We start from the raw sequence: 22159 nt of genomic DNA on the forward strand, positions 1-22159 counted from the left end.
TTATTTTTTTCTAATGAATTTGAGACGTTTTAAGGACTTAATTTTAGATATATAAATTTCTAACACCGTGATATTAAAGCATGATGAGGAAGGAGACTGTCCTGAACCACAGGCAGATGACCTGCACTGTGAAAAATTACAGTTAACACCAAATGTTAACACCAAATGTTTCTTGTACCTATCTACTTCTGACTTCAGTTTGAGGAAGGTTGTTTCCACTCTTTGCTTTCAGCTGTGAGATGTTAGATGATTTTTTCTTNTCGACAGTTTTTATGTCGAAGGAAAGATTTAATCTGAGCACAAATTTACTCAGGTTTTCACAAAAAGTCAAAGCTAAAAAATGGAATATGTAGGACAGTCGAGTAATGTTAATGGTGTGGTGTTATGGTGTGTGTGTGTGTTTCAGAGAGAGGTCTGCAAACAGACAGAGGTCTTTTATCAGAGCCGGTGGCAGAGTTGGGTCAGATGGAGTACCAGCTGCTCAAGTTCTTCACCCTGCTGTGAGTGGATGAAGGGGCACACACCACCTTCACCTTCTCCAACAGCTGACTCGTAGCTCCACACACACACACACACACACGCACACACACACGCACACACACACACACACACACACTGGGCTTTAATGTGCTGATATAAATAGGAGGTGATTCAGTCACAGGAGATGAGAGCTGCTGAAACACTCAGTCCACAGAGAAACGCCCTCCGATGAACCGTTGTTCACCACAATGTCTCTCACATTATGTCACAGAGCGACATGCGCTTCGTCATCTATTTCTGTACATCATTTGTTTTATTAGCAAGCTTAACCTCCTGAGTGAAGAAATAGAGCTCAACCTCATTCACTCATAAAATACACACCCAAAGCACATATCATGCATAATAGTTGTAATCAGTATAGTTTTATGCAGCTGTTTTAGATTTAGACACAACATAAAATTAAAGGTGTTATAGATTTATGGCAAAATTGGGAAAAATCATCGTCAGAAACAATTAAAACGACCCAACAAAAAGATTCAACAAAATAATTTAAAATCTATAATCTTAGACGTCTAAAATGAGTCAATTGTTTTATTTACTTTTTCTTATTCATAATTTACTTTAGTATCAATATCCATATTTATTATTTGATTTAGTTATGTTGTAAAAAAATAATTTAATTGGGAAATAGGGTTATATTTGTAGGTTATTTCTTTTGCCCTTTAATTTTCACTCATAATAATTTATTCATTAGTTAGTTTCTGCTCCAATCGTATGTTTTATTCATGTATTTCTTTCTTTCTTTCTTTCTTTCATGTCACAATAACTTTAAGTTTGTTTTTGTATTCATTTTATTTACAATTAACAATAATAAAAATTCTACATTTTTTCAGTTTTGATTCATAAAATGTAAATGTTTTTAAACATAAATGTGTGAATATGTCAAAAGAATTTATTAATCATAAACGTATTTTCATTTTCTCATGTTGTCCACAATGTTTCAATTTATTTTCGTTCATTTTGTAAATTCCTGCGTCAGCTGTTAGAGGAAGGGACGAGTTCAAATAAGACTAAGACTTTTTAAATGAAGAGAACTAAGACAAAAATAGAATGAAGAAAATAAGTTTGAAGGAAATTAGAAAACAGTAAAAACACAATACAGCAAATGTTTTGGCTTTCTTCTTTTCAACTTTTACGGATACATGACAGGACAGCAAACACCGCCCCCCAGTGTTCATTCAGAAACATTACAGCTCTCTTCCTTGGTGTTACAGAAGCATCTCAATGTGTTTGTCTCTTCTTCTTTCATCAGAATAATCCTCCTCATCCTCTCATCGTGCTATCTGGCCTTTCGTGTGTGCAGTCTGGAGCAGCAGCTCTCCTTCCTCAGTAACCCAAATCTGCCCCTCAGAGAGAGGTAACACACCTGCAGGCAGTGTGACTAAAAAAAAAATAAATAAAGTAACAAAGACGGATATGTTTTCTTCAAAACAGTGGAAATCTTGTACATACTTAGATGAAATCAATTCATGTTTGTACTGAATAGCAAGTTTTGAGCAAAAGTTTTGTAAAACTTTTCATTGCCAACGAGCGCTTTTCGCACGCCATGAACGCTAGTGGAGCTATTTCACATCATATTTTGGTAACTTTTTCTGAGCTTTTTTCTCATTAAAATTACTCCCCCCCCTCTCCATAATGTAAGACATTTTTCTGGTCAAATTGCATCTTTATTCACCTAATATTACACAATATTCTTGTAATGACACAAGAATTCTCCTTGCCTGAACCTAATACTCCGCCGTACAACTCACAGGAGTGGGAACTGAAATAAAAGCCACTTTTGTGAGTCATTTGTAAAAAAAATTTTTTATAAAAGAAAACAAGAAATAAAACAAATTAAATACGGATTTGGTATTATTTCATTTTTAATCCATATTGCCCAACCTCATCTACTTCACTAGTTCTGTTGCTAAGAATGTAAGGACATAATAATTATGCATACAGGGATAAAAACTATCTGTGCCATTAGGTTTCCACTAACAACACTGTCTTCTCCTGTTCCAGGTAACCTCTGCCTTCCACTTTAAACCCTCTCTCTTCAAGCTTGGAGCCGATGATGCCCCCCTTCCACCCACCACCCCAGCACAGATCCAGGATCATAACAAACCCTCCATCCCTCCTCGGCTGCATCATCAAGGTTCCAGGCATCTATAAGGTCCGGGACGACCACCCAACCCAAGATCACTTCCAGACTATGCAAACAGACTGTATATTTATTTCTAAACAGAAAGTAGATTTTGTTATAGATTGTCAGCAGTTCATATCGCAGATGTGCTTCAGTGTGAAAAGTGGGGGGAAAAAAAGATGCTGCTGAATCCTCACTGCTCTGTTGTGCAGACGGATGAGAAAGACGTTTGATGTTAAAATATTGAGATGTAAGTAAAAAGGAAATGTTTGTATTTTTTGATGGTTGCCAGCGTGAGTGAGCCGTTTGTTTATATCAAACATATTTTTGACTAATTGAGCAAACTAGTTTAATTTTAGAGGGAGAGTTAAAACTAGCAGTAACGTTGCACTTTTTCTTGTAAAGATGAAGTCCGAATCGTTTCAGCCACATGTCGCATCAAGTGTTTTTTTTTTTCTTCAGTAAAAGGTACTCAGTTGTCATCTTAAAGGTATTCACAGAAGAAGGTCATGTGAGCACAGAGATTTCACTTGTTTCTAGTGAAACAGAGCAATAATAGCTTTAAAAAAAAGAGTGGAGTGATTAGATAAAATTTTGTTTTTCATCACATTTATGAATATCTGTGTAAAAAAAAAAGTTGCTTGGATTCTTTTACTCAAACATTTCAAGTGAAGATGTTAGTCTTTAAGAGTCAAACAGAGTATTTGTTTTATGATGTTTGTCTGAGGATATCTCATGGATTTTCTACGGATGATGATGTATTTCTGGACGCTTTTAAATTAAATCTGCGACTACATTAAAATGACAGACTTTGTAGCTTTCTGCTTTGCTTTCCGACAAAAAGAGCGACAGTCTTGAAATTTTCTTGTTTATCCTGTTCTTTAATTGCCTTTCAAGATGAACTGGAAAATCACTGAAACTTTATCCAATGTTGTAAATCAAGGGTAGAGAAATATTAACTTCGGGAAAAAGATGCTCCTCTACAAGATGTAATTGATTTTGGATTGTGCTATTTGTAATTTTTACCTCATAATAGACCTTAGCCTTAGCCTGGCCATTGCCTTCCTTCACAATTTGCTCGATTCTCATCTCTCTTCACAGCTTTGCCTGGGCTTTCTCCCATTGACTTGGATTCTCTCCTGCAGAATTTCAACCGGATCAATAAGTGAACAGAAGGAAAAGTCGTGAACGATGATGTTGATTTTCTGCGTTGTGTTAGAATTGTAATCTGCCTGTAGTTTTGGCAACAGCAGTGGAGGAAGTGAACAAAGCCGTTCAGTCCACGTTGGCCTCGCTTCCAAATATTGAATTAACAGTAACGGCCATCTTGCTCGTCTCGGTTCTTCTCTCTTTGCGGTGGACGATGGTTGTTTACAGTGCAGGGAATTTCTGGTAAGCTTCATGGCATCAAACTGGCATATTACATACGTCACGCCCAAATGTTTACAATTAGGTAATATTTAAAACCTCGACAGAGTCCACGCCTACGGGAAGCGATTGTTTCTCAGTAGCCCAGAACCTCTGCACGAAGTGGAATGACGTGTTTTTAGAAAATACATGTGGAATATTTTCTAAAATGATACAGAAACAATTCTGAAGTTTTTTCTTCAACTTGCTGAGATTTATGGCGGATTACTTCACTTAAAACTGGCACTTTTTCCATCAACAATAAGTAATTATTGACTTAAAACAAGCTCTTGTATGTTGCTGAAAAGTTGTGAGATAGTTTTCTTATTTCAAGTGTACTAAAATGTTTGCGGTAAAAACTAAACCAAAAATACCAATAATAAGATTTTGTTTTTGAAGTGTAGTTTTTTATTGCTGAAGAAAACGGATGTTCTGTCATGGGACACTGTCCTGTGACTCCAGTATTCATTTTTAGTTTTCTTCTTCTTACTCCTTAATGTATCCCAAAGTGTTTCTGCTTTGTAATTCAGTCCGTCGTGAATCAAAACGTGTAGATGCTAATCATTTTCTCATGCAGCATTTAGTTTATCAGTCTCAGCAGGACACCAACTCCTTCCAGTCTCTTTAAAAAAGCCTCTGCAAAAAGCTCAGAGCAGCAGAGCAAAGGGAGCTTTGGTGGGGTTGAGTTGAAGCAGATGGCCAGACGAGCTGCAGCCACCTCCTTTCCTCCAGGGAGTCGTATTGTCTGTCCTGGAATGCTGCTCCGCTGACCTGCGACCCCCCTCGGCGTGAGCGAGGAGGCGTACTGTGACTTCATGGTAACGATCTGTGTCACACACTGTAAAATCATCACACATCCGAGGCGACAAAGCTGGAGGACTTCCAAGAACCCATTACATCAGAGGGTCGTTAAATGTGTCTGAGTTAATGTGTGCAGCGAGCGCGATCCAAATGTATTACAGCTGGCGCTTTTATGAAGGGAGGCCTGCTGCCGCCTTAACTGAAAACAGAAAAAAAGAGGAGAAAAAAAAAAAAGCATTTCTTCCTGGCCGAGGTGATTCTGGGACGGAAATATCGTTTCTTGGATGCATTTTATATTAGAATGAAGAAACAAAATGAAAACATGAAATGTTTTTTTTGTTATATATATTACTGCATATTCAGTTGTTTTGACATGTATTATAAGGTATTTCATATAGATTTTAACAATACACCTGGGGATTTTGGTAATATAGTCAAACGAAACTGAAGGGAAAAAAGCAGAGTACAGGTGAAACGTCGGATTTTATCGGTTGTATGATTTCTCACTTGTCTTTGGAAAAAGACCACAGGTCACTTCTCCCTGCACAGCTGCACTCTGGAATTTGTTTAGGTTGTATCTACCCAGAATGCCCGGTGCTATAGTCCACTTCCTGCTTTTGGAGTGATCCCTGGTTGGTCTATGGGTCTACTTGGCCTAAAAATATCCATTTGGACCGTACCGAAACAGCTNCTGGAGAGGATAAATTAAAAAGATACTCTACATTTATTCTCGCTTAAAATGGCTAAAATTATTTTCAGATAAAATCACTTTGGGTTAAGAAGGCTAAAATATCATCACCCAGCATTTCCAGAGAAACTTGTCCATTTTAAGCCCTAAACATTTAGTTTGGTGGTGAAGTGAGAGCATGTTGAGTTTAAAAGAGCTGCCTGAAGCCTTGAGAAAGAAGATTTTAACAACTTGTGTTAAATCAGACTGCTAAGAAAACAATCTACGGTGAAGAACACTCCCAACATGCCTCAGTCTGGCCTTCCAAGCAAGCGTACCCCAAAAGCAGGCCACACGATCCTAAAAGAAGGCTCCAAAAAAATTCTAAAACTTTACCACAGAATCTGCAGATAAAATATGGTACTTTAACAAGTTGCGTGCAAGAAGGAAGTCTCACAGCAAAGGTATGTTGTATAAAAACAATGGCCAGTTTGATTGAACATTTCATCGTCAGAGGACCAGAAAGTGCTGCAGCCTCTGTGTTTTGGAATCTGGAGGTCGGCTGTGACCACAGAGTGTTCACAAACAGTTGGATGCGTTGGCTGTATTTTTATTTCCACGTGGCCGTCACTGACTGAGAGCAACACCCGCTCTCTGGAGAGCTGAGAGCAGGCGGAGAATATGTGTGACATGTATGATTTGAAAAAGCCAGAGCAGTTAGCGCAAAATAACAACAGGGACATAAATATCACAGTCAACGTGTCGTTTACGGAGACGAAAACAGCTCCTGCGGTTCTGCTGTAACATGAACCGCACAGTACTTGCCTTACAGGTGGAATCGTGGCTCTTGATGTGGAGAGGAGTACATTTTCATGGTTGGATTAACTGTCTGTGGGAAAAAGAGGACACAAAGAATTCAGTGTTCTTCACTCCCAGCGTCTGTGCCTCATCAGATGATTTGATTTCTCCCTGTTGCTCCCAGTAATGGCTAATTCGAACCAGTAGTCCCATCCTGAATGACCCAGGCCAAGAGCTGAGCTGTTGCAGGACACTGAATTATTTTTTAATGTCTTGCTTAAAAACCTTTAACTGTGGAAAACGTTGAATTTTGCTGACTTAACCGCAGTGGGCCAAGCAGCCAAATCCAAATTCATAGATGGGTTTTCACATTTTTTTAATGACTTGTGGTTCTTTTAAACTAAAGCTTGGTTGTAAAGCTGAAGGAATTTGAGATGTTGCTTTCAAAACTTTTAATATATAAAAATCTGAAAAGTGAAGCAGGCATTTGCATTTAGACCCCTTGTGCCAACACATTTGTACAAGCAGCTTTTGCCACAATTATTATTGCGCAGTTGCAGTTTTGTTGCATGCATTGCACATGTATTTATTTTATTTATTTCGAACATGATAGAAATATGAAATCACACACATAAACAAGGAATGCAAAAGAGACATATTTTTGTACCACAATAATCTTAACATGCTCAAAAAAGAGTAGGAAGAAGAAATAAACTTATGAACTCCTACCCCATAAACTCATAAACAATATTTTCAGATGGACCCTCATTATAAAAAAAAATATATATATATATATATATATATATATATATATATATATATATATATATATATATATATATATATATATATATATATATATATATATATATACACACATACATATATAGGTTAATTAATTTTCCATTTTAAGTGGGCTTACATATGTCTAGACTCTAGAGACTGGATTTATCTGTTTCTTTTTTGTAATGCAGTTCAAGCTCAGGTAGACTGGATAGACATTTTGTTGTTGCATTGTTACTAAGGGGCGTGAATACTATTGCAAGGCATTGTATGTATGCAGTAAATGTGGACACTCACTAGTTTTATGGGGGACACAGTTTAACCAATACCAGATCGAGAGGGCATCATGGCAGCAGTTCTGAAGGTTTTGTTTTTAGATGAAGTGAAAAAGTACAAAATTGATTTTTTTTTTCTTCTGATGCAAAAATCTAAATTTTTAGGCCTTCTGGTACTGTTTGCATGACTTAGTCACACTGGTTACTCACATAGAGTTTTAAAAAAACAAAAACAAATATGGGGTCAAAACTAGAGATGTGCCGATCAGGTTTTTTCCTGCCGATTCCAATTCCGATCACTCATGAGGGCCGACCACCGATACCGATCACATAATTATTTATTTTTTTTAAATCATAAGCACTACCGGTTACATTATGTGTAAAAACATAATGTAATTCACCTGGCTGCGAAATGAGATACCGCCGATTATGATCGGTGGCCGATCGATCGGCACACCTCTAGTCAAAACATTATTCATGCCTTGTTAACAGTTCAACTAATTTTCAATGTTTTCCTAGTTGTTGTTGTTTTTTTTTTAGTTTTTCTCTTTTTTTCTTTTTTCTTTTAGCTATTTCAGTTTACATTTTGGGTCCCTGAAAATATATATTTTGAAGCATGCGTCTTCAGCTGCTCGTCCTCTGCGGTGTGGATTTAATAGTTTGTATTTCCGAAGCATTCAGTCCTAAAGGCCACCTCCGCATTTCACTGGTTTGGTATGTACCCTTTCTTTTCCACTTTGATATTATGACGTGAACTTGGCCCACTTACAAATCCTGAACAAGATTTAACAGCAGAGCGCAGCTGGGAGCCGAGCTGGGATGTTTGTCAGCAGCAGAGCTTTAATGTCCCATCCGACGCGCAGGTAGCTGTTAATAAAAACATGTTAGTCACTTAGCTGAAGATGTTGAAAATGCAGTATCTCTGCGGGTTTCTAACGCAAAAGGAGGACTTTTAAAAGAATTTTTATGAATTAAATTTATAAGACCTGTAACACGATAGAAATGTACAAAATATAACTTACTATTTTATATGGTAGTAATGCCAAGCTAGCTAGCTTGAAACAGTTACCTAGCAACCTAGCTAGCTAGTTAGCTCGTTAGCAAGGGTATAGAATGTTTGGAGATTTAATACTGCTGCCTTTACAACATTTAAGACCTGTGATTAAGGCCAACTTATTTTTTTCTAATGAATTTGAGACGTTTTAAGGACTTAATTTTAGATATATAAATTTCTAACACCGTGATATTAAAGCATGATGAGGAAGGAGACTGTCCTGAACCACAGGCAGATGACCTGCACTGTGAAAAATTACAGTTAACACCAAATGTTAACACCAAATGTTTCTTGTACCTATCTACTTCTGACTTCAGTTTGAGGAAGGTTGTTTCCACTCTTTGCTTTCAGCTGTGAGATGTTAGATGATTTTTTCTTAGAGGTTCAGCCTTTTGCAAGTGGATGAAAATCGGGCCTTTGACTCAGACTTTCCATTTCTTTATTATTCTAACCTGTTCTTCATGGATCTACTGGTATATTTTATATATTTTATTAAGATGTTTCAGGTCAAAGTGACGCTTCAGCATTGACTTTTTTGTTTTTTGTTTTTACAGATGTGTCACGTTTTCCTTAAAATAAACAGAGTTTATGGTGGTTTCTACGATGGAGAGCTGTTCAGCTCCTGCTGCAGCAAAGCATCCACAAAGCATGACACTTCCACCGCCATGTTTCAAGGTTAGTATGATGTATTTGGTTTATATGTTGACCTCATTACATCTAAAAACTGCTAAAAATCTTCTTTTTGATGAAGCAACTATTAACACTGAGTACACTACTCTAATGGTCTGAGGTTTAAATATTAAATCCCAGTGCATTCACCTTTACAAAGTTCCTCTATTGAGATTTTAATGTTGATTATTTGGATTTACAAGTAAACTTAAAATTGCTATTGAAAGTCCTAAACACCCATTTTTTATTTTTTACATGACCATACTTGTGCTGAAGTTTTTATATAACAGGTAAACATGAACTACTCGGAGGAAGAACCACTGACATGAGTTATACTCAACAGTGATGATGAAAGAGAGTTCACCTATTTCTATTTATTCTCTGTTTTATTCTATTTATGATCAAGTTAGAAACTAATAACAAACATAAGCTGTAACTTTATTTCTTTTTCCCAGCATCAGTTTACAGAAGGCATAATTTGGATTTTCTTTTAGAACAAACCAATAAATCATCAGTCATTATGTAAACAGTCAGCTGTAAGATATGTTCTTGGCGATAACAAAGATAACACAGCTTGATCCTTTAAAGTTTCATATAATCCTCGTTCTGTTCTGAGTCAATGTCATCCCTGCTTGGGTCAGATAAGAGAAGCAGCTTATCGGCACAAGAACTGAGTAATTTAATCTGCTGGAGTTCAAGTAGCTAGCTTTGTGTTAGCGAGAGATGGTAGGATGATGGAGGAGGAGCGGAGGCAAAAAAACAAAACTTTTGGTAGACCGGTCCGTCTAGATTCTGACCCTCATCTGTGCTCTGGAGATTTGGATCAAGACTAAAAGTAGAGCCCATATAAAATGTCTTAAATCAGACTCCTTTGTAAGTTGTCTTAACAGAGGAAGAGTTTTGAATACGTCACTGTATTTGTGTTGTAGAGTTAACGTCCTCAGGCGTATTAATGGAAAGTTAAATGGAAGGAAAAAAAGTGTGGAAGAAAATGGGGCAGAAGTGGATACACTTAACATCTCAACATTTCTAGATTAAAAATTATTTAAAAAATTTGCTTTATTGTGATATTTCGATGAATTTTTAATTTTCGTTAGCTGTCAGCAATAACCACCAAAATCTATAGGAATAAATTATTGAAATTAAGACTCAGTTTTAGAATTGAAATAAAATCAATTGTTGAAATGAATGTGAACTTTTTGTTGTCAGACTCAGAATGTGTTTATCAGCATCAACAAACGCTACTAAACTTAAAGCAGAAGGCTATTCATTGGGAAACATTTAAAACAAAAACTGAAGATAAGTCAGATCATTCTGCAGCCAAACAAGTTTTAATAACAGAAACAAAGAAAAAAATAGGCAGCTGGCATGTCAAATAAAAACCACAGAGCGATTTTTACAGCGCCTTTTCTGTCCACAAAAATGTGACGACTGCCACACTTATCAGATCAGACTCCATGTGAGATACTATTGGAGAACATAACATACATAACTCCACTCAACATTGCCCTTTGTTCCAAAAAAAAAAAAAAAAAAACACAGACACACACTCAGTGGCACAAAATACTTCTGTCCGACATCTACATCAGGTGTAGAGACAGAAATGCTGTTGAAACTGCTGGGAAAAAAAAAGAACAAAAACAAAAACAGGAGCACAATAACAACGAGACAAGATGCAGGAGCCAGAGTTTGTATTCACATTCTTATAGTCAATTCAGTTCATTTAAAATGACCCTGAGCAATGATCTGTGTAAACATTTCTACATTCGCTGCACACCAAACAAGAGAAAAGATTCAGTGCTTCCTGTTCCACATTCTCCAAGCTCACAAAGCATGTACACGTTTTTAGGTTTATAGGCATGCTGGTGTCGTTTACATATGGTACATTGCTGTGCATATACACTGGAAAAACATCACACCGCCTCTTCATTTTTAAACTTTGACTGTCAGGGAAATATAATAAATATGTAGTTATATACTGGTATGCGGGGAGTGCATTCTGTTTCTCCAGCAGTAGATACGGTGGCGGGGGACAGGGAAGGAAAGGGGGCGCTGTTCTAGCATACGAGCTAGGTGAAAGACAGGGAGCAGCAGAGGTCGTTCTGAGCCAGACTCTGGATCAGTCTGCACCACTCGGCCCGCTTCTGGGTGATGTAGGCTGGGGTGATGATTTGCACAGGGAGGCGGGGCGAGCCCTCCAGCCTGACCTTCTCGCACAAGGCCTCGGCGATGCAGATGACGTACATGCCGCAGTCGTAGCTGTTCTGCTGCGACGGGCACGGCTCCTCCACGAACAGCGCCTTCCTGCCGGCGCCGAGGAAGGGCTCCAGCTTGCTGGCGATGCGCCGCGCGTGCAGCGAGTTGCTGCCGTTCTGAGAGTCATAGTGTGCGAAGTGATTGGAGCTGCGGCGGTAGAGCAGGAGGCTCCAGTGGGAGCCGCCGGCCGTCTGGTTGGAGTTGTCGTTGACGGCCAGGAAGACCCAGCGGCGGGACGGGAGATCCAGCGGCTCCAGGAAGAGGGCCAGCTCGTCAGGACAGGAGGCGCACTTGATGAACTGGGTGACCTCCGGGCTAATGAAGATGGCTGCGTCGCCCAGGACTCTGAAGCGCTCGTTGGCAAAGTATTCGAAGGCAAAACCGATGACCTGGTCGTTGAGCCAGTAGGGGCCCTCCAGTAAGGACACGTCGGAGCGCCGCAGCAGGCTGTCCTGGTAGCTCAGCACTACAGGATCCATCCTTTGGCGGTGTCAGTCTGAAAAAAGAAAGAATAAAACTTTTTTTATTGGTATGCAATGTTCAGCAAACCACCTTCTTTAAATGTTCTCCATTTTTATCAGTTGAAGTAAATGTTTATTTACTTGTAAAAATGCCGTAATTGAGCCAAAATGTTGTTTTACCGTTAAAAAAACAATGAACATCCATTGTTGAAACTAAAATGGATTCTATTTGGGTTGATTTTCAACATACTTAGCAACTAAAAATAATAGAAAATTCTGATCAAATTTAGATAAAAATAGTTGCTGTTTTGAAAGAAATTGAATCGCTACCAGAATTGATTTTCCTACTTCTTGAAAACTGTTGACTATTCTATTAATTTAAAAATCTGACCTATTTTTGGGAGGAATCAACACAGACTTGTTACTGTTCTGTCAATCTGTGTTGCTTCCTCCCAAAAATAGGTCAGATTTTAGTTTCAACAATGGATGTTTATTGTTTTTAACGGTAAAACAACATTTTGGCTCAATTACGACATTTAATGTTTGTTTTGTTTTTCCACAATTTTTACAGGTTTAAATGTAAGTAGAGGTACAATAATTACACCATAATTTATGGTCTTAAAAAGCAGTAGCTATCTTAACTTTTGTTCTCCATACGTGACCCAGGTATAATTTGATCTCATTCTCATTGTCCATACCGTTTGAAAAGTTGCTTTGAAAAAAAAAAATCATAGAAAAAAATATTAAGTTCCTGAACTAATAGCTATGCTGAGGTGTTGATATTCAGTGAGTGATTCTAAATATCAACGAAAGTAATGAACATGACTGAGGCTGTATTAAACTTGTGTAATTTCAAAGCCTTAAGTTTAGCTAAATAAACTACAAAAACCAACGCACATTGATCCAGCATCTAAAAGGGGCTGGCTTGATTCGTTTATTTGAGTTTTTGTTAAAAAAGTAACTAATTTTATAAGCAGAACTTGGTGTTTGACGAGGTTACATCAGTGTCTGTTGGGTCATAAACTCGCAGCAAAGTGTCGTATTGCTGCATTGCGTTTAGTTCATTTTCTGATGGCAGGCAGCTAACAGCCAACACAGTCGAATGCTAGCACTAGCTAGCCAACCGCTACCTTCACCACTCACGAAGCTAAATAACTAACTGCAACCTACAGAACATACACACCACTAAGTGACAAATTACAACATGCAGGGTTCGTTTAATGTCCCTACCTTTGAAAGACACATTCAAACAATGAACAGCATGAAAACTGCACTGTTGTCCCTCATTGCTCTGGCTATCATAAGCCGCATCTGGACAGTTGGGAAGACAGAATCAGAAGCTCACATCCGATTGGCTCCGTACATCCGGGGATCCGGATAGTGGAGTAACTCAGAGGGTAACCGTTTTTGACAGCGAACGTACGCAATAAAAATTTAATAATGCTTCTTTTTGATACTTGTGTAACACAAAATGAGATTACAGATCTCTCAACTATATAAAACCCGTTAACTGAAACCCTAAATAAACTTAAAATTGACTCATATAGTTCAGTTATCGTTTATTTGAAACACGGGGTGTTTCATTGGCTCCTTCGCGACCGTGTTACATTTTATTTACTTCCTGTTGTCATGGTGTGTTCGAGCTGTCCTGGATAATCGGAAGTTTCAGCTTTGGGAGATGATTTAAGATCAACCAATCAATAAATAAATAAACTTAATAAAAGCCTGGTAAAAATGAGAAGAAAAAAACGTGTAAATTGCCTGTTTTTGAGATGCAAGCTATTGTTATTGATACGAGAGAAAAGTGGTATATTTCTCTTCATTTAAAGTGGTAAACAACCAAAGAAACATGCTTACATATATATGCAAGTTGTACTGCAGTAAGTGTACCACTTGTGGTGATTGCTTCCTTTATATAAGCAGTTGATTAATAACTTTCACAAATTTTCTATATAGGTATTTATTTATTTCCTGTTATTTACACTTCTGGTGCTCTGTTTCTTATTAAAACAGAGAAACACAGTAGAAGGACTTAACAACATTCCATTGTATAAATTTTCCTTTTGTGTGTGAATGCATAGAATCACACTGCATTGTTTATCAGAATTAGTCTGATATGTTTTCTTTCTTTTTTCCATTCTTTCTTCTTTTTTTTTCAAACTTAAACGCAGTTACGTGGCGCTATTCCCTACACTGAGGATGGAACACCCGAGGTGATTTGAACGCATCATCACTCCGCGTTTGGAGCGCGCTCTGGTTCGTAGTTCATATAGTTCGTCCTCCTTTTGGGATTTCTCCCTCCGCCCATAAGCCGCGGGGACGCGCCTCAGTGTGGCCGCACTGATTAGTAAAAGGCAAAGCGGAGTGAGCCGCGGAAAGCTGCATTTTAAATTGCATTCTAACTACAAACGCGCTGGGATAAAAAAAAAAAAAGGAGAAGAGGAATGCAAAAGATGTTCGCCGCGAGCTTGAAATTTCGAGGAGTTTTGTCGGCATGCGGTGGGCAAAAGAAGGAATAAAAACTCCTCAATTCAGCGGGAATGCAGAGAATTAAAATAGAGACTTAGACACTTTGCGGGACCACAAGTGTGCGTAACTGTGCAGCTTAGCCTGACTAGAAAAGGGGAGCTCAAGACTGGCTTTGAGTTAACTTCAACACACGCCTGGAGGTAAGAAAGATGTTTAGTTGTTTGATGGTGGGCTGGAAATAGCCTCTACAATCTAATGAATCACTGCTCATTCTTTGTGACAAACTTGTTCTTCTCATCTGCACTCATTTGAAACATTGTTTTCAGCTGTCATTCGTTTTGGGTGTGTGTGTAAGGGAGAACTTATTATTAAATGATTAGTCACAATTAAAGGCGTGTGTGTGTGTGTTTGTGAGATGTGAGCAATGTAACAAGTTGTCTGTTGCTACAGACTGCTCGCTTTGCATCCCTGGGCAGCAGATTAAGCCTTAAACACGGGATTGATCGAGATTGTCCACATGCTTGTTTGCATCATTACGCATCGCAGTTTTGCAACCGTGCACATCTGGACAGTCGTTTGTAGTCGAGATGGAGAAACGGATACATAAAGCTGACAACTTTATTGCACAGAGCTAATTAATAACAAAACCGAACTGCTACATCATCCAGGGTCCTTGAGACCTGGTAGGGAGGAGGGTGCTGCTTTTTTCCCCTCTCTTTACCTTTTTTAGTTTTTGCCTGCAATGTGGTGGGATGGGCAGCGCTTACATGTATTATTTAGTAGAGGTCAGACGGTGCAGCTTATAGCACAGTGTAAGCGACTCTTTCTGCAGAGCAGCTGGAACTGTAAAGTGAGGTCTGACGAGGTGAAGAAGATGCTGAATCATGGCTGCGCCGTGCAGACTGTCAATGGAGGGAGACGACAGCAGACACAAAACACCCTGCATCCGAGCAGGGCGTTCAGTGCATCACATTTGATCTCGTTTTTAATATTCATATATACATTAGGTTTTTTCTAGCCTGTTCAATATCTTAGTGTGTAATATGTACTTCCAAATCCAATCGTGACTACTTCTTAGTTGATGTTTTTCTTTCTTCATAAGGACGAGAAAGTACAGGAGGGGGAAAAAAGGTTTTGAGTCCATTCCAAAATGAAGGAATTGCAATCTGTGCATTACAGCATATCTGCTCTATTTTTATATAACTCTAATTAAACTAACAAAAATGCATCAAAGTAGGTGATTCATGTAATGATTAGGGGGAAAAAAATAACCATTTGACCAGTTAATCACTGATCAGATCTGAATAAGGGAGGAGAAAAAGGTTATTTATTGGCCCATCACTAGCTACATGGCTTGATTTCTGATTGCATATGTGAAAGAAGAGACCCACCCCATGTTTTTTTCATTTCTTTTTAGTCAGAAAAGAGAACTGCTTTATTATTAAATAGTTTCCTAACCGGGAAACAAAAAACAAGCAGCCGCCTGTACAGTAAACCTCTCTCCTCTCCCTTGAAGTTCCTCTGCATGCTGTTTAGATGGGTGCAGGTGACGAGAGCAGAGTGGGTCTGTCCTGCAGGAATGTGGGCTCTGAGAAGACACAGCTGCTGTGAGCATGAGCTGGACTGAGACTCCAGCAACTGGTTCCCCGTTGACATCTGATACCCCACAGACCCCTGGCTCTGCTATTTCTAAAGGGACTGGCCACAATTTTCTATCACGTCGGTGGTGTGCGCAGAGATACGACAGACGCCACTGGGGAGAGCAAGAGTTTGGGATATTGGATAACTCTTTGAGTCTCTGCAAGAGATAAATGTTGATGGAGAATGTTGGAGGGTTTTTTCTGCCTGGAGCAAAATCCTCGCAATTTTGGAGAAATGTTCTCAAGCTCAAGCATTCTCCAGAGGATATGCTTGATGAATGAAGATGAACTTTTTCTTTTTTTAAAAAAGTTCTCTGTTTAAAACTTGAATGCATTGTGTGCATTTTAATTTTTGCAACATAAGTGTATTCGTTTCAGCACAGCAAAAGTTTGAATGACTTGGACTTCAATGAGGAGACACAGGTAGAGTGAGTTAGTTTGATCATCTGATGCTAAAAGTTGAATGGATCAAGTTGTTGTTTAAAAAAGCAGTTATTTCCAAGGATGTATTCACACCAGCTTTGCTTAGTTCGCTTTAATCGAACTCTAGATCGTTTGCCCCAAACCAAAAGCACTTTGCTTTTGGTTTGGGGAGATTTGCATACGCAATTGAACTCTGATGCGGACCAAAAAAATGAAATTTGGTTTGCCTAAAAACCTGGGTCTCGGTTCTCTTGAACTGTTCAGCTATATATGTGAATGTCAAGCAGACTAGATACCATTCCAAAAGCAGGAAGTGGCCTATAGTGTAGGATATTCTGGACAAATATAACCAAAACAAACATGCAAATCTAGCACCTGCAGGGGAAATGGCTTGTGATTTTCTTTTTACCAGCGACAAAAGAGAAATCCTACAACCGCTAAAATCTGAACCCACTACATTTTTGTTTTTTACGTTTTCTGAAGAAGGAAGTTGTGCTCATGTTATCTTCAGAGGTTTTCTTGTCGTTTCCTTCTACAGTTCTTGGTGCTGCGCCACCACAGGCAAGATGGGAACAGGTTTTTCAAGGGTTTGGATCGTTTGACACTTTGCAGTGTGAAGCCAACACACCTGCTGAAAATAATACAGCAAATATTGCAGTTTTGGTCACCAATCAAACTGAGTCTACAGGACTATCAGGTGTGAAATCAACCCAAACTTCTGTCTTCTGGTTCATCCTATTATTGCACCTAAAGGTTTTTCAGACGGACAGAAATCTTGTTTTTCACAAACTTTACTGCTTTAGTTTTTATTGCAATTAATTGTTTGAAGTGCAATTAATTACGAAGGTAATGAGAGTTAACTTGACCTTACAAATCTAATTTGCTCAAATTGACCTGCTGCAGCATAATTTTAATGATATCATCATTGGCTCAGGGGAAGTTGTAAACCAGGACAGAGTAGCTGGTATTCTCACTGAGTTAGAAGAGTAGAGCGGTCGTATTTAAAGAGAGAACTGTTTGAAACCATGCTTCGTCTCCTTGCGTCCAAAGAGTTTGACAGGCAAGTCCAGCAACCACTTGGACTTGAGGATTTGAGTAAGCGATTCTGCAGGAGATTTAGGGTTGGGTCGAGAAGGACTGGGGTCAAGTTATTTTTTTTTGAGTGACACTCTCTTCTTATTGTTTGGGACATCTGGAAAAAGGACCAACAGTAAAAGCTCAACCTTAATTTTGTTTAAGCATGCCGCAATAAATAAAGAATTGGATCAAAAGCTGCTTCAAGAGCAACTTTTAGTAACAAGAAGCACTTTGGGGATGATTTTTTCCCCCCCCTGTACAATTGAAGGCCTCTCTCCCAGGAAAAAAGTGAGAACAAAGTGGGCTATCAATCAGAAATGTTGAGTCCATCGCCAAGAAACTCTTGCATAAACTTTTATGGACTTTTCATAAGAAAAGTCAGTAAAACTATGAAATGTTAATCATTAAACTTCTGTATGTCACAGAAACCTTGCAGTTTCATCCAACCACACTTGAGTGATAATGTTTTTTAATTACAACATTTCTGTTTGTCCTGAAGTTTTGACATCTGTACAATAGTGAGCTGATGTCTTCCATAACTTTTGGATGAAATCTCCTGTTTGCCTAATTAGGTAGAAATTATTTTAAACGTAATTTTTATAGAGAAACATAGAGCGTTAAGCATGGTGAGGCAACTTTTCATCAAACAAACTGCAGTGATGACCCAAATACAAGCTCCTATTAGGCTGGTGGTTAGATTGAAGAATCACAATTAAACCGTAATCTAAACGTGCGGAAAAAAGTGCTAATTCACTTGTTTTCATGCCCATGGCTTGCTTTGCATGCTAATTGTTATGGTAATAGATTAGTGTTGGCAGACTGTGACTCTTTCAGATATTTTATTGTTTACAGACTATCAATGTTAATGTTCTGTTTCATCAGGCATGAAATACAAATATTGCGTATGGAGTCAGTTTGTCTCTTTCCGCTTCTTTCACAGCCGTGACCGACAGAACTATGACGTATTAAGTACTGCATGCTATCACTTTAAGAGAAGTTGTGAGCAGTATTAGTCATGAGTAAAAACTGTTTTCGTGAAACAATGAAATAGTTTCAGGTTTTGTCACCTCTTACATTATCTCCTGCCACCCTGTCAGACCTGATGTGTGGCCTCACGGTGAATGAACAAACCGGATGTCTTTGAAGCTGAAAATGTCACTGAAATGTTTTCCAAGCCTTATAAAAGTACAAATTCTCAAAACTGTTTAGTAACATTTTTTAAAGTATTTTCTTTAAGTATAAAGGACTGCAGTTGTTGTGCTAAATCTCTGCAATTTGCCCTTTTGCCAAATTCATGCTTTTCTTGAATTTGGCACAAAAAACCCCCCAAAAAAACAAACAAAGTAAGCTTAAGTTTACTTTGTGCTTGTAAAACTAGCACAAAGCTTGTAAAACTGCATGGGTACAAACTAGATTGTACCCATGCAGTGAACCATATCTTACCATGGGATGGACAATATGGACTTAATAATTTTATTACAATATTTTGTGGTACTATTATAATCATGATAAATGTGATGTTAAGAACTATTTGTTGCTCCTTTTATATGTAACTAAAAAGAAAAGGGAGTAACACTGCACATTAATTGCAATTTATATTGACAATAAATCAAAATTCTTATGACTACGATGAATGATAAACTATTTGTTAAATGACCACCCCTAGTTTGTCAGGTTATTTCTTTTGCTGGTTAAATTATTTGATTAATAGTTGATGAACATTAACCCTCCAGCTGTTTTAGCATGATGCTCAGGAGGAACGCATCATAGTTCACGGACAGCTGTGAAGCAGGGGGGTTGTCCCATCAGCCTGTTTCCGAAACCACACACAAAAACATTGTGAAAGCGCACACAGGGTCAGTATGACCCCCTGGACCGCACACAGAGGAAAAACTCATGGGTTCTAAGTGACCCTGTCTCTTATGACTCTGGGAGGCTTAATAAAAATGTGGTCCAGATCCCTGTTTGCCCAGTGAACATTGACCATAAGATAACTATGATCAACCTTCTGATTGTAGACGCTCATGACAACATTTCATCAGAAAGGCCATTGCTATTCTTGGATGCTCTCTTCAACCAGTGCTTGAAGACAGAAGAACTCTAGCTTCAATAACATTATAATAATGTCTCCCTCCTCGTGCATGAGACTGTTGTAGAACTAGAGATCTCCCACATTGACAGACATCTACATTCTAGGTGCACAAAGGTGTGTAACCAAAGATCCTTCCTTTCTATTTTATCCTATTATGGAAAATTCTGTTAAATCCAAGTGGTATTAACAAATGCCAAAGGTCTTGTAGTAGTCGGCTCTGAAAAAAATAATCCATTAAATAAGCAAATCTTCAAAAGTACTTCAACATTTTAAAAGGGCAGAGTGACCAGCACTGGTCTAAACATTGAATTTATGATTATAGCAGTTTGTTGTTCTCTTGTAAACGGAGGCAGTAAACAACCTGTTACCAATTCAGTGAAATAACCCCATGTTCATCCCCAACCTGTTACTTTCTGAACTTTTTTTTATGGGGGGGGCGGGTGAGAGGCTTTGGTTAAGAATCGCATGCCGTTTTGCTCACATGATCGGGATGTCTCTGAATGGTGGTGTGGCTGCATGATGGGGTTGTATGGCGTAAGTGATTGGCATGCCATGAAGTCATTAAAGAGGAACCTGCTTGTGTTACTGCACAAAGCTCCCCTTTCTTCAGCAGGCCATTATTTGAGGGAGACTTTGGCCTCACAGGCTTCCTCACATTTTGCATTTCCCCTCATTAACTCCCTGTGGCTGCTAACAACGGTTGGAGGGAAACATGGAGCAGAAAATGCTTTGCTTTGTTCTTCCTAAATCTAAATGTAACCAAATTGTTGTTTAGAGACCTAATTGCTTAAAAATAAAAAGAAACCACTCTTAATATTTTGATGGGCAGGTTCACACTGCTATTTGTGTGGGGTGCACATGTTTCGTCTTAATGAGAGTATACAACACTGTAAAGGGTCAAATTCAGTGCTCTACAAAAGTACAAACACATTCTGCAGTTCATATATATAGTTATATATTACTTCAGTCCTGAATTAGCAAATCCAGAAGCCCATCTTTCTTTTTCTATTTCTGCTTTGCTCATGCTCTGTCAGGTTGGAAAGTGAGTATTTCTGAGGTTTAGCTGCTATGAATTCCTCCAGCTTCTCCAGGGTTACCTTGGGTCTCTTGACTACGTTTTGGAATAGTTGTCAGAATAGGTTGATATGTCCAAATGTAGATTTGGGCCTTTCTCCTTCCATTTACGGATTGGTTGTACAGAGCTCGTCTCCACATAAAACAAGGAGGTAAAAAGGTATGAATACTTTTGCAAGGCCTTGTACAAGGTCTGTTTTGAAATTATTGCAACGGTAAGCAGCAGTTGTGCATGGTGTTTAATGGGTTAAATGTCAGCTGCTCATTCAGATGTTCTCTGAAACCAAAGCTATGTTTTACTGAATTTCTGTGTGTTATGTTACAGTGGTGGCAAAGCTGCTGGCCCCCCTGCAGCCTCTCGGCACAAACATGACAGGGCCCATGGTTAATCCCCAGGCATGTGCTGCTGTGTTGTGGTGGACAATGCTGCCCATTTGTTAAACAGTCCCGCCATGAGACCACTCACATTGTCTGTTCAATTTTTGTTTACTTACATATAGGAAAATAAAAATAAGAAACTGCATGTTTAACCAAAAAACACTTTGACAAAAAATGTGTTTTGGTAACACTTTATTTGAAGGGGGGTGAATAAGACTGACATGACACTTTCATAAACATGACATAACACCTGTTATGAACATGAATAAGTCTTCATGAATATTTATGACTGTTGTCATAAAGCATCATTTAGTCAATTATGACACTTTTAATACAAAGTTGACATTATTCAAAATGTCTTTGTTATGACAACTTGACATTAATCAATAAATCTTTATTGATATAAATTTGTTATAAAAGTATTACTGATTGCACTTTAAAAATTAGGTAACTTTATGTTATTAAAGGTAAAGTTTAAACAGTAATGGTTTCCTGGTTAATGTCAAGCTGTCATAACAAAGACATTTTGAATAATGTCAACTTTGTATTAAAAGTGTCATAATTTACCAAATGAGACTTTTTGACAACAGTCATAAATATTCATGAAGGCTTATTCATGTTCATGACATGTTATGTCATGTTTATGAAAGTGTCATGACAGTCTTATTCCCCCCCCCTTCAAAAAAAGTGTTACCTGTGTTTTTTTTTTTTTTTACACCTATGCTGAATAGCATAAGACATCGAAGTTTTGAGGAAATGGGATGATGCATTGAGGTTAATGTCTGGGATGGTTTAGAGTTTTTCCTTCACCATTGCTCTGTTGGCTTTATCTATTAGAAATTCTGGCAGTCCACAGTAGTCTGTTTTCTCTCAGAATGAGGCAAAAAGGGGAAGAAGAGTGGAGATAACTGAAAGAAACTGATAGTAAGCAAGCCTTGATAAGATGGATTTTGAATTTGGCCTTATGTTGGGCTCAATCATGGCAGGCATTACTCTCCTGCCTCATCTAATGTCTAGTTAGTGCCGTAAATGAGCTGATAATATAGGAGTTTTAGAGGTTAAATTTGAGGTTTTTCACATTCTAGTGAAATTGGATTAAATTATTTAACCAGTTTGTTTATTTGATATTGGGAATGGGGGTGCAGACCCCAGCCCTTCCCTGCCAAACCA

General features: G+C 38.3%; 3 protein-coding genes across 10 annotated transcripts in view; 2 read left to right on the plus strand and 1 right to left on the minus strand.

Annotated features, from left to right (window-relative positions):
- The first annotated feature begins 278 nt into the window (after positions 1-278).
- Positions 279-3471, plus strand: LOC106946018 (GRAM domain-containing protein 2-like). Its single transcript, XM_015030074.1, has 3 exons — positions 279-500; positions 1793-1897; positions 2545-3471. The coding sequence occupies exons 1-3, from the start codon at positions 385-387 to the stop codon at positions 2546-2548; spliced, it is 225 nt and encodes a 74-aa protein (XP_014885560.1). The 5' UTR covers positions 279-384; the 3' UTR covers positions 2549-3471.
- Positions 3472-10419: 6948 nt separating this feature from the next.
- On the minus strand, positions 10420-13220 carry senp8 (SUMO peptidase family member, NEDD8 specific). The gene is made up of 2 exons (XM_015030084.1): positions 13067-13220; positions 10420-11871 (listed from the first exon to the last, which is right to left on the minus strand). The coding sequence occupies exon 2, from the start codon at positions 11852-11854 to the stop codon at positions 11189-11191; it is 666 nt and encodes a 221-aa protein (XP_014885570.1). The 5' UTR covers positions 11855-11871; positions 13067-13220; the 3' UTR covers positions 10420-11188.
- A 921-nt stretch (positions 13221-14141) lies between these two features.
- myo9aa (myosin IXAa) overlaps positions 14142-22159 on the plus strand; it is a 117592-nt gene continuing 109574 nt past the window's right edge. For 7 of the 8 annotated variants that reach the window (XM_015030076.1, XM_015030077.1, XM_015030082.1 and 4 more), the window contains exon 1: positions 14143-14505. The gene's annotated coding sequence lies outside the window, so the exon portion shown is untranslated. Of the gene's footprint in view, positions 14506-22159 lie in introns of all 8 variants that reach the window. The other variant, XM_015030083.1, reaches the window with a different exon arrangement.

The sequence above is a fragment of the Poecilia latipinna genome, unplaced genomic scaffold (assembly GCF_001443285.1).
Source record: "Poecilia latipinna isolate Pla-1442-1.1 unplaced genomic scaffold, P_latipinna-1.0 Scaffold172, whole genome shotgun sequence".
Taxonomy (NCBI): Eukaryota; Metazoa; Chordata; class Actinopteri; order Cyprinodontiformes; family Poeciliidae; genus Poecilia; species Poecilia latipinna.